Source organism: Microtus oregoni, unplaced genomic scaffold (genome assembly GCF_018167655.1).
Source record: "Microtus oregoni isolate MIOR12 unplaced genomic scaffold, Mior012 000031F_ref0000149, whole genome shotgun sequence".
NCBI classification, from domain to species: Eukaryota; Metazoa; Chordata; class Mammalia; order Rodentia; family Cricetidae; genus Microtus; species Microtus oregoni.
Window position 1 is genome coordinate 20,768,852 of NW_024543090.1, and position 13,271 is coordinate 20,782,122.

Consider the following 13,271-nt stretch of genomic DNA (forward strand, 5'->3'; position numbering starts at 1 on the left):
GCTTTTTGAAGACAGGGTTTCTCTGTGTAGCCCTGGCTGTCCTGGAACTCACTCTGTAGACCAGGCTGGCCTTGAATTCACTGAGATCCACCTGTCTCTGCTTCCCAAGTAATGGGATTAAAGGTGTATGTCACCTTTGACCAAACATTTGCAGACACCTACACCAAATATACTGAGTTTGCAGATGTCAACATCACGGATCTATGGATTTCACATAATCTAGGCATAAACTTGAGTAGAACCTCTATCTAACAGAGAAGTAAACATGTTTTCAACAATCTAAGGGGAAATGGCAATAAAAACAATGACTGCCACTAGGGCCAGCAATTCTTGTATAATTCTAAGCTTTGAGCCCAAATGGTCTGTCAAAACAACTATGCTGTTTGAGAGTATAAACAAATTCATAAATTACACATAAGCAGTGTGGTTGGCTTCCAAAAGATACATATTTGAATTCCATGTCCTATATTATCAAGTATTTTTTAATCAATAATCTAACCCTGTTCAATCTAATCTTAGCTCACGTCACATAAAAATGGGTTTCTAAATAACTAGAACTATAGTATAACCCAGTAATTTGTTTCAGGCATATGCCTTAAATAATGAAAACAAGACACATGTTCAAACAAAAGTGTACATAAATGTTTACAGCACTGGGGCTGAGAACAGCTAAAAAGTGAAAACCACCCTAAAATCCATGACTAGATGAGCAAGAGCCAAAATGAAATATACAAAGGAATCTTCAGCTACAAAAAAAATGGATGAACCTTTGAAAGAAGCCAAAATGTAACGGCACATATTGTATGGCTGAGTTATATGAAGTATTTGGCAAATATTTTCTATAGAAAGCAGATTTGGGGGCTGGAGACATGGCTCAGTGGTTAAAAGCACTGACTGATCTTCCAGAGGACCCTGATTCAATTCCCAGGACCCCAATAGCTCTAATCTGTCTGTAACCCCAATCCCTGGGCTTCTGACACCCCCACACAGACATACATACAGGGAAAACACCAATGAAGACTAAATAAATAAATAAATAAATAAATAAATAAATGGAGGTTGTGTTTTCCAGCGGCTGGTGATAAAGGGGAACAGAGAATTACTACTTCATGTACATAACGGTTTTGGGGTGGTTCACCCTGCCTTTTTTGTTTTTTGTTTTTTTTTTTTTTTAAAAGATTTTATTTATTATGTATACAATATTCTGTCTCCATGTATGACCACATGCCAGAAGAGGGCGCCAGATCTCATTACAGATGGTTGTGAGCCACCATGTGGTTGCTGGGAATTGAACTCAGGACCTTTGGAAGAGCAGCCAGTGCTCTTAAACACTGAGCCATCTCTCCAGCCCCTTTTTTGGCTTTTGAAGACAGGGTTTCTCTGTGTAACCCTAGCTATCCTAAAACTCACTCTGTAGACCAGTCTGGCCTCAAACTCAAGAGATCCACCTGTCTTTGCCTCCTGAGTGCTGGGATTAAAGGTGTCCAACACTACTTCTCACCATGAACATATAGTTTAAGGGTAGGGTGAAGATAGTAGGGATGAGAAAAGGGATAGCCACACAACACTGACTGTACTTTTAAATATTATACTTATTTAACGTGTATGTGAACGTGCATATGTGCATGTGTACATACTCATGTATCACAGAACACAGGCAGAAGTCAAAGAACAACATGCAGAATTTGGTGCTCTCCCCTGCCATCTGGTACTGGTGACTGTATTCAGGTCTCCATGTTTGGTAGCAGTGCCTCCACTGCTTGAGCCATCCTACCTACCCTGAACAAGGCACTTTTTGTATGATTGACTTTTTCAGACTGAGTCTTGCTATGTAGTCCTGGCTGGCCAAGAATGTGAAACCATGATCAGGGTGGCTTTGAATTTATGGCAATCCTTCTGCCTCAACCTCCTGAGTACTGAGAGGATAAATACATACCACTCTCTTGGTAAAATGGTAAATTTTTATGGTATGTATTTTTCTTTTATCGATTTTTATTGAGCTCTACATTTTTCTCTGTTCCCCTCTCTGCCTCTCTCTTCCCCTTTGGTCCTCATGCTCCCAATTTACTCAGAAGATCTTGTCTTCTACTTGTCATGTAGATTAGATCTATGCAAGTCTCTCTTAGTGTCTTCATTGTTGTCTAAGTTCTCTGGCATTGTGATTTGTAGGCTGGTTTGTAGCAAAGTTTCTTTGCTTTTGGTTTAAAACCCACCTATGAGTGAGTACATGTGATAATTGTCTTTGGTATGTATTTTATAATACAAAAAAAAGGAATCGAAAACCCAACAGAGGACACTTAATACATGGCCCACAGATTCCATTTTACCACCCCTACACTAGTGCTAAAATTAAATTCAAGCTGGACAGTGGTGATGCAAGCCTTGGAAGCAGTGGTCTGAGTTCAAGGTCAGCCTGGTCTATAGAGCAAGTTTCAGGGCTACAGAGAACCCTGTAGCAATCTTCCCCCCAAATTTCAATAAACAAACAAGATGGAAACTGAATATGCACATGAAAGCTTAGTTCTAGATATTAAAGCAAAGGAAAGATATGAAGATTTAAAGTAATCCCACATTGCCATCTCTTGGCCAGAGGAGGAGCTGCACAAAACCCCAGTGTCTGGGTAGAAATTAAAGACTTTTTGACATTGTATTCAATATGTATCTAGCCATAAATTTAAAAGAAGACAAGTCAAAAACTCATTTCCATTTTTCATATGCCCAACAATTCATGAAAAAATTTCAATCAAGTCAATCTCATGTTCATAGGGGGCTAAAAATAAGTATGAAAATTAAGAGTTATTTTTCTGATATCTTCTATTTTGGATTTTGTATGTGGGTATTTATTGCATATGTATCCATGGACCACATGTAGGCAGTGCCTGCAGAGTCCTCAAGAGGGTGTTAGATCTCATGAGAATGGATTTAAGACAATTGTGAACTTCCATGTAAACAATTCTGGGTTCTCTGGTAGAGCACCCAGTGCTTTTAGCCACTGAATCATCTTCTCCAGGCCTGATAGCCTTTTAAAACACTTTCTACATGCCAGATGGTGGAATTGCACACCTTTGATCCCAGTACTTGGGAGGGAGATAACTCTGTGAGTTCGTGGTCATCTCGGTCTACCTACAAAGCTAATTCCAGGACAGCCAAGGTTACACACACACACAAAAAAAAAAAACCCTGTCTTGAAAATAAAAAACAAAACAACAAAAAAAAAAACCACTTTCTACATCAATTCAGTAGCAAGGACCATAGCCATAAACTGCTCGTGGTAAGAAATCCCAGTTATGTTCATCTATCTTACAAAGCCTAAAGACAGAAAATATTTGTCACTTATCTCCGTCCTTCTCCCTGAAGTAATGTACAGAGCCCATCAAAATAATGAAGAACTCAAATCAGAGATATTATTTGTTTATTCATAATCCATAAAAGTCCTTATTACTATGCAACTTCATGTTCATGCATCCCTTTAGACACAGAACACAGCTATTTCATTACCCGCCCATTCAAACTACAAATAATACAACTAATCCTGCTCATTTTTTCTATATTCCTACCATATTACACACACCACACAGTTTTGTTTTTTACTTTGGGGAGAGGGGTTTTGATAAAGGGTCTCATGTGGCCCAGGTTAGTCATACGTTCTCTATGCAGCCAAGGCCAGCCTTGAATTCTTGATCTTCCTACTATGCCTCACATGTATTATTCACATGAAATTAGAGGTCTGAGCCACCATGTCCAGGACAAAACCTATTTACACTGCGTCTATGTCACACTAACCTGTTGTAACAACCTCTTGATTTTCTTAAACAGTTTCATGCTGGCTTAAACCTGGCTCTATATCTGAGGATGATCTGCTTTAATCCTTCTGCTCCTACCTCCCATATACTGAGATCACTGGTTTGGCTACCACTACCACCAGTTTGGTTTTTCGAGACAGGGTTTCTCTGTAGCTTTGGAGCCTGTCCTGGAACTAGCTCTTGTAGACCAGACTGACCTCGAACTCACAGAGATCCACCTGCCTCTGCCTCCTGAGTGCTGGGATTAAGGGCGTGCGCCACCACCGCCCAGGGACACCAGCACCAGTTTCATGCAACGCTGTGGATCCAATCTGTGGCTTCATTAGAGGAACCAAGCATTATACCAACTGAACAATATCCCTGGCTCAGTCAATCTCAATTTTTCCTCTCTGAGTTAGTTAAATCAATATTCATATTATCTACTTTAGATATTATAAGCTGTATCAAGACTAACTTTAGAGTTATTAAGAAATATGAATTATTATAGACTACAATACAATATAAAATTTGTCAAAATCTACTTTGAAACAAGATAGATATTTTCTATCATCTTAAGAGACCATCAATTAATATAAAAAAGTGGCACAAATAACTTATATTAGACTGAATTTCTCGCCTATTTAGTATAAAGGTTTATAAGCTTGTTACTTTCCTAAATCACATTTCTAAGAAATGAACATAAGGAAGCTGGGGATAAAGACTCACACTCGTAGGACCTGGGAGGTTAAGGCAAGAAGATCAGGAGTTCAAAGTCATCCACAGCGACACAGCAAGATCAAAGTCAGTCCAGTTACACCAGACCATATCTTAGCAAAACCAAAAGAATAAGCCAGGTGTGAAGGTACGCCTATAATCCCAGCAGCTAGGAACTGGGGCATGCTAACTGCCTACCACAAATTCAAAGCCAGCCTGGACTACATAGCGGGACTTAAAAAGACAGCCTGAAGTACTGAGGGTAGAGTATGACTCTATCTCTAAAAGACAAAAGAAAACCATTAATAAAACATATAAAACCAACAAATACAGATACAAAGGACTGGGGCGGTATTTCAATTCGGAAGGACTGTCTAGCATGTTACTGATTCCAACACTTCATAAACCTGGTACGGTGGCATACACTTATAAAATAATGGATATATAACAAGTTCGAGGACAGTGTGTGACACATAAGACTGTATCAAAACAAACACAAAAGCGCTAAAAAGATGGCTCCTAAGTTTGATTCTCAGCACATAATAAGGCAGTTCATAAGCACCTGTAATTCTAGCTCTAGAAGATCCAACACATTTCTTTGCACATACCCACAGAGCTATGACAGTTTAAAAAGAAAAAATAAAAGAGCCAGGAGCACTGGCATACACCTTTAATGCTAACAATCAGGAGGCAAAGAGGGAACCACATGTGAGAAAAATGGCTCCATAAGATTGGCCAGGAGACTAGGTATGGCAGCACACACCTTTAATCCCAGCATTACAGAGGCAGGGAGCAGTGGATCTCTGTGAGTTCAAAGTCAACCTGGTCTACACAGAGAGATCCATTACAGCCAAGGCTACATATAGAGACTCTGTTTCAAAAAATGAAAAAGTTGGATTGTAAGCAAGTCTGTAAGGCATTGTCTTGATTGATGTAGGCGGTCCCATCCCACAGGAGTGGTGCCACACCTGGGCAGGTGGCACTGCGTGAAAGGAAGCTGAATAAGTCATGGGGAGCAAGACAGTCATGTGGAGCAAGCAGCACTTTCTCAATGCCTGTTTCAGCTCCTGCCTTCAGGTTCCTGCCTACTTGAGTTCCTGCTCAGAATTTCTTGAATGAAGGAAAACAAGCTGCGAGCTAAAATATACCCTTTTCTCCCTTTGCTGCTTTAGTCACAGTGTTTATTACAACAACAGAACCAAAAACAATTAGTAAGGCAGCAAAAGAAGAGTCAGAAACCTTATCTAAAAGAACAAGAGCTTCTTTACCTTAAATTTAGGAACAAATCTTGTAAACTCCTGGTGCCAATTATTAAGTGTAGAAGCAGGTGAAATTATTAAGAAAGGTCCCCAAATGTTTTCTCTCTGCAAAAGAAAACTGGGTCAGCCAGCTGTAGGAAAACCGAAGATATTCAAACCCAAACAATCAGTGACATGAGAAATTTAAAAACAGGAAACATAGTAACAAGAGAAATCGTGCCTATCTCCCAAGTGTCCACACAAACGTATTCAATAAGAAGCAGTGTTAGTTGAGGCCAGCCTGACCTACAGAGTTATTTCCAATACAGACAGGGTTACACTGGAAAACCCAGTCTTAAGAAACCAAAATAAATACACAAATAAATAAATAAATAAATAAATAAGAAAATGGAAAAGAAGAAGCATTAGTATAATAAGAGCACAAAGAGATAAAGTACTAAGCAATAACTCTCTTGTGATTTCTAGGCTGTATTTTTTTCATAAAACATGTATGACATACGGACTAGCTTTTATTATTTTCTACTATGTTAGCATAATATTACTGTTAGTTAATTAGAAGAGTATTAATCTTTTTCAATGTATGTTATTACACATTTCCCATTTAATTTTTATAAGATTCCTATACGGTATATATAACCTGTGATTCAATAAAGGTAGAAAACGAGGTCTCAGAGATTTAAAGTGAAATCACTTCAAAAGAGGTTAAGTGGGTGCCTATGACATTGCTAGAAAGAGCAGTGTTGAGATGGGAATCCAGTACCAGTTCTTGCAATCTAACAATAAAGTCTTTGCCACTACACTGGTGGCTCTTAAAAGGAAGTGAGAGACAAGAATTCTAGTTATACTTGCTCAAACACCATCCTGGCCCCATTGGGAACTAATGTTATTCCATTCTGTCTGTTACAAAAGCCTTCAGGTATAGCAACAAGTTCTGTTATTTTGATATGCTACAAAGCATAACACTGCTTTTAAGTGGCTCACTGTTGACAGAAAATGAACCCAAATTCAGGAGAGGAAGATTACTGACAATTCCATCTACTCACCTCAGCGAGATGGGCCAAGAGGGCAATGCTCTGTACAGTTTTACCGAGACCCATTTCATCAGCAAGAATTCCATTAATACCCTGGGAGACACGGAGAGAGAGATAGACTGTCATCATCACCTGATCGCAGTGCATAGGATTCATTCTATTCAGTGCCAAAAGATCTAACAAAGATGGTGGATCAGATCAACCAAGATTGACTGGAGATATTCAGTACCAAGACTCTGAATCAGTACTGCAATGGTTTCTTTTGCCAACATTACATTTATATGTGTGACTCATGATATATGAGAAAAATACTAAGGCCAGGTCTTTACCTAATCTAGCCCACATCAAGCAAATAATGAGGCTTACCAAGACTACCTAAGGCATGCTATATACAGGATACAAACACAATCTCCAAGCCAGAAAAACAGAGAAACCCTTCAGACTACTGCATAAAGTTGAAGTTTTGGGACTGGAGAGATGGCTCAGTGCTTAAGAGCACTTGTTGCTCTTGGAGAGGACTCAACTTCAGTTTCGATCACCCACGTGGCTCACACCCAATTCTAGGGGATTGGATTCCCTCTTTTGACCTCCATAGGCACTGCATGCCTGTGCTGTACTTACATACAATAAAGGTAAATATTTATACACACAAAATATAAACAGGTAAATCTAAACAAACAAAACAAAAAACCCTGAAGGTGAATTCACTTCATAATTACATTAATCAAAAGAAAACTAAATAGTAAAGTAAAAAGAATAGGTTTGTCATGTTTCTAAAATTTACCTGTTCATAGAGATTGGCTAACCAGTTCATGCCTTTCAGCTGGTAACCTTTCAATTTGCCATTGAAAATAGTGGGTTGTGGAATATCTTCACCAGCCCGGATGGATGGATTTGCAAGGCTGTAACTCTCCCCAAACCCAGAGCCAGACTTGTCTGCTGCCCTGAGGGCAGCTGCCCGACTTTCTTTTGCATCTTCATCAAATGACCTTGTCTGAAAAATAAAAAGTCAAGAAAATGTAAGAATAAAATTTAAACACAAGCTGGAGAAATGGCTGAGGGGTTAAGAGCACTGATGACTCTTCCAGAAAACCCCAGATCAATTCCCAGCACCCACAGGCAGCTCACAACTGTCTGCAACCCCAGATCCATGGGACCAGACACCCACAGCAAAACACCAATGCACATAAAATAAAAATAATTTTTTTAAAAAAATTCATTAACATATTTTATACTAAAAATAGAATATCTTTCTAATATCTTACTAAGTTAATGAAACATTTATATTAAAATGTTTTTATTAGTATACTAATCTATATTAAGTTACTTGCTAATTCAAAGATTTTGTTAAAAGTTTGTTTTGTTTTTCGAGACAAGGTTTCTCTGTGTAGCCCTGGCTGTCCTGGAACTTCCTCTGTAGCCCAAGCTAGGCTGGCCTTGAACTCACAGAGACCCACCTGCCTCTCCCTCCTGGAGCTAGGACTTGAACTATGCACCAAGATCACCCAACTTTTTTAAAGTTTTGATGTGGGGATTGAGCGCATAGGAGAGTATGCTGATGATGATAAAGTTCAAGATATACTTGAATAAAAATATCATGAAATTTATCACTTTATACAACGAACATATCAAATAAAAAATAAAAAGCAAAACATGCTTCAATACAAAGTTTAATTGGGGTAATTGTGTGAGGTGGTATGTATTTATTCTTTTTTTGTTTGGTCTTTTAGAGACAGAGTCTCTCCACATAGCACTGGCTGTCCTGGAACTTACCACATAGACCAGGCTGGCTTCAAACTCAGAGATCCTTACACCTCTGCCTCGGAGTTATGGAATTCAAGATGTGCACTACCACACCCAGCACTTGTGTCTATTCTTAACCCCAGCAAAGTAACCAAAAGGCTCGCTGAAGCATACTAAACTGCATTTTCTTTACTTATTTCAACACAAATATAGTTTCTTACTAATTCTATTAAAGATCACTAGGCCCTAAGGGGCTGGAGAGATGGCTCAGTGGTTAAGAGCATTGACTGCTCTTCCAAAGGTCCTGAGTTCAATTCCCGGCAACCACATGGTGGCTCACAACCATCTGTAATGAGATCTGGTGCCCTCTTCTGGCCTGCAGACATACATGCAGACAGATTATTGTATACATAATGAATAAATAAATAAACAAATAAATAAATATTAAAAAAAAAAAGATCACTAGGTCCTAAAGGGCTGGAGAGATGACTCAGAGAGGACTGGCTGTTTTGCAGAGGACCTGGGTTCAGTTCCCAGAACCCACATGGAGGCTTACAACCATCCTTACTCCAGTTCCAGTAGACCTGCTACTCTCTTCTGGCCTCTGTGGACACCGGGCATGCACGCAGTGCGCGCACACACACACACAACACACATACATATACATGCAAGCAAAACAGTCATACACATAAAATAAGAACAAATCTTTTTTAAAAAAGACTAGCTCAGGAATAATAAAAGAACAAATTAGTACTTGAGTGAAAGAAACCAGTGACTTGGTTTTCTCAAGGCATAAGACTCGTGATAGTTTTTTTCATTAAACAACCCAAGATTACTTAAGAGGAGACAAAACAACAAAACAGAGTTTGTAGCTTAACTGTAACCCTTTCAACTTTAATAATAAAAATTCTATACAACTAAGTATTTGTTTTGTTTCTGCCACCCCAAGTATTAGTACTATTCTGAAGCAGAGATGGGACTGAGGGACAGCTCAGTGGTTAACGGCACTGGCTGTTCTTCAGAGGACCTAGTTCAATTATCAGTACCCAAATGGTAACCATCTGTTTTTGAAGGAAAGAAAGACTTTACCCTACATGTGATCAGAGTCACACAGAAACACACACACACACCAGGCCCAGGCATGAGTGCTAACCAATTTGTTTAACTGAAAACAATGAACTAAAGAATAAAATAAGGAAGGAAGAACATGAAAAAGTAAAACTGTGGGGCACTGCCTGGGCCTTTTCATTCTTTCCTTTTTTTCTGAAACAGGGTTTCACTCTGTATTCTTGCTTGGTGTGGAACTGATGTTATACAACAAGCTAGCCTCAAACTCATAAAGATCAACCTGACTCTACCTCCTGAGTGCTGGGATCACAAGGTTACCATGCCCAGTCTGCCTTCTCACTAAAAGACTTACTCGAGCTTGGTGAATATGATAAGCATTTTCAGCATTCTTCAGGGCCTGGGCTTTGAAATGGTTACTGTCTGAAAAGAGAAAACATGTAGATTACCACACTTTATCTCCCTCAAAGACACAATTTATGCCACACATAAGTGGATCCCCAGTTCTTCATTATATTATCCCAAGGCTAACAGAGGACTAAGAGGGGGAAAGTCTAAAGTCTTTTCCAGAGATAAGAACCTTGAAACGAGTCAGGCTTAGTGGGGAACACCTTCAATCCCAGCACTCAGGAGGCAGAGGCAGGCAGATCTCTGTAGTTTCTAGGCCAGCCTGGTCTACATAGTGAGTTCAAGGATAGCCAAAGCTATATAGTGAGTCCCTGTCTCGAAAAAGCTAGAAGAAAACAAACAATCAAAAGAATCTAGAAGTATAAAGTAGTTGTGGATGTTCCTGGTCTCCAACAGGGAAAGCCCGTACATAAAACCCACCTGCAAGTTAAGATCGAACATCTCTCAAGCCTAGTGTTTTCTAGGACAAGCAAAAATCATGCAGATTCAAATGAAACAGCTTAAGCAGTTGAATCTATCTGTACACGTGCTAACACTCAAGGTACTTTGAGATACTTCCCTTCTCCCACATTTCTAGTCAACATGATCTACCACTATACTGTGAAAATCCTTTTACTATGGAACTGAAGATGATCTCAAACTTCTGATCTTTCTGCCTAACCCTCCAAAGTGTTGAGATCACATGATTGCACTGCCATGCCTGGTTTATGTGGTGCCAGGTACTGAACCCAGGGATTCATGAAGGCTAGACAACATTCTACCTCTCCAAGCCTCTATTGAAAACTCGTAAGTTATTTTATAGGATTCCTTTGCAAAAACACACATACGTCCTCCTAAATAAATTTCCCCTTTCTGATCAGTATTATCTATGAATCAGAACAAAACTTTTAAGAATTGCAACATGCAACCTTGATATGAAAAATGCAGGCTATCTGCTTCCCTACCTCGTGACTCAGGACTCACCATAATCTTCCTGGGTGATGTTAACCATTACTCCACCACCAATGTCAATTTGTCTCTGGGTAGAACTATCTTCCAGTTTCCTTAGAATTTCTTCCTGGATTCCATCATGACCGATATCACGTTTTCGACTCATGAAATGAGCATACAACTCTGTCTGAGTGATTAGGAAGTTGAGTTTTCGCTGCTGCCTCTTGGCCTAAAGTGTGTGTCGGGGGGAATAGTAAAACATTTAATTATATGTAGTCAATAGAATTTATCAAGTGTTTATAAAAGTATGAGTATAATTATTTTAAAAGGTTTTTACTTTTTAAAATAGGAAAATATCGCTGATGAAAAATACATAAGCACACAAAAAATATAAATATGAAGAAGGAAGAGGAGAGAGAAAAAGGGAGGGAGTGAAAAATGAAAAGTATGTGCAAGGATTCAGAAAAGGCTCCAAAGCTCCACTCTGAGAAAGACTAGGAGCCACACCTGAAAAAACATCATCCAATCCTCTGATTCTCATGTTTTCTGGACCCTAACTTTTCTTCTATTCACTCCAACTGCTTTATCAATGACAGTACAATTCATCATTTCCTATTTATTACTATATATACAAAGTCTAAACTAGTTGAGAGATATCACATTTAGAAATAGTAGTGGCTAAAGTTTAAAATGGTAGCTGGAAAAATGGATGGGTCTCAGAAAATTAGATTGGTCACTTTTCACTGTTTCTATGAATGCATTCTATAATTCCAGTTCCAGGGGATCTAAAGCCCTTTTCTGGCCTCAGCATGCATATGTGTGGTGTGCAGATCCATGAAGGCAAAACACCTACTAACACAAAATAAAATTTTTTTTTTTTAAGAAATCAAAATAAGCTAGGAGATGGTAGTGCATTCCTTTGATCCCAGCACTTGGGAGGCAGAGGCAGGGGATCTCTGAGTTCAAGACGAACCAGGTCTGTAGTGTGAGTTCCAGGACAACCAAGGCTACACAAAGAAACCCTGTCTTGAAAAACCAAAGTGATGACTGATGATGATGATAATGATGAAGAAATTAAACCAAACAAATGAAAAACAGAGAAAGGGCCAGACATTCAGAAGTCAGAGGCAAGTCTATTTGTGAGAGTTTGAGGACGGTGTGGTTTACATTACCAGTTCCAAGAATGGTAGGGCACTGTCTCAAAGGTACAAAGCAACACACACAATTCTTAGTGCTTTGGTAGTAAGAAGATTTTTAGAATTTGCTTTTGCCTCACCTCCCGCATTTCCTCATCCAACTTCCGTTGCTCCAAAGCTTCCTTCTCTGCTCGCTTGCGGTGCTCTTTCTCTACCTTCTCATACTTCTTCCAGTAAAGAAGCATCTCCTTGGTTAGGCGGCGAGCACGGGGCAAAGTCTCTTTACAGTTCTTCTGTGCTTGCAAGGCAGCTCGACGCACCTCCTTCATGCACTGGTGGGCGAGCTGCAAACAGTATCGTTATTATAATAGGGACCTAATTCCAGCAAAAGTTCGTCCTGGATTTTAAGCTAATGCTCCCCATATTTTTTAATATCTACAGTCCCGCTAAAGAGATAATGCCCCTGAACTAATCATTATTATTTGTAGTCAGCAGAATTTATCAAATATTTTATATAAGCCTGTGTCTAATTCTTTTAAAATGTTTTTACTTTTAAAAAGGTAAATATTGCTAATGAACAACACATAAACATAAAAATTATAAATGCAAAAGAAGGAAAAAAGAGAAGGGAGTGAAAAATTAAGAGAAAAGAAAAGATTATTCAAGCATAACTAAGGTCCAGACCCCTGAGGTTAAATCTCCTAATTAAGAAACCATCACATCTACCACTTTAAATGAAACAAAATATACTTACTAATGTGGAACACTATAATTTGGGCATGAAATGGCCCTTGATGTATTTATTGGTTGGAGACCCTCATAAGAGTGGATCTGCTAATTAATGTTCCCATGTGAAAGGTGGGGAGAAATTACAAGACAGCACATGAATTGGGGAAGAAGCAGCTACTGAGCTGGCTACCGAGGCAGCATTCAGGGGTGGGGTAAGCATAGGGTGTGGCTCTTCGTTGTGTCCTGTCTGTAAATTGTCCATGTACCTATAAATAACTCCAATCAAGCTAAATGGTCAACTTGTCCTTGGTGCTCAAACATATTTCTTCACATAATCCCCAGGAAAAGAAATACAACAATGGCAAGGACCTGAATTTTACTGAGAAGTTACAAAGTGTTATTATCACAGTAATATATAATAATAGCCATCACTGCTTTTTTTTCACATGGTATATCTTACGTTGAGGCACTAAT

The 13,271-nt window shown here is 39.0% G+C and overlaps 1 protein-coding gene across 1 annotated transcript in view; it reads right to left on the reverse strand.

Moving 5' to 3' along the window:
- The window catches only part of Ino80 (INO80 complex ATPase subunit), a 108,032-nt gene that overhangs the window by 67,297 nt on the left and 27,464 nt on the right, over positions 1-13,271 (reverse strand). Inside the window, exons 9-14 of the mRNA XM_041678863.1 lie at positions 12,209-12,412; positions 10,966-11,161; positions 9,950-10,017; positions 7,571-7,780; positions 6,799-6,879; positions 5,765-5,860 (exon numbers count right to left, since the gene is read on the reverse strand). Coding sequence (XP_041534797.1) covers positions 5,765-5,860; positions 6,799-6,879; positions 7,571-7,780; positions 9,950-10,017; positions 10,966-11,161; positions 12,209-12,412 — 855 coding nt within the window. The remainder of the gene's footprint in view (positions 1-5,764; positions 5,861-6,798; positions 6,880-7,570; positions 7,781-9,949; positions 10,018-10,965; positions 11,162-12,208; positions 12,413-13,271) is intronic.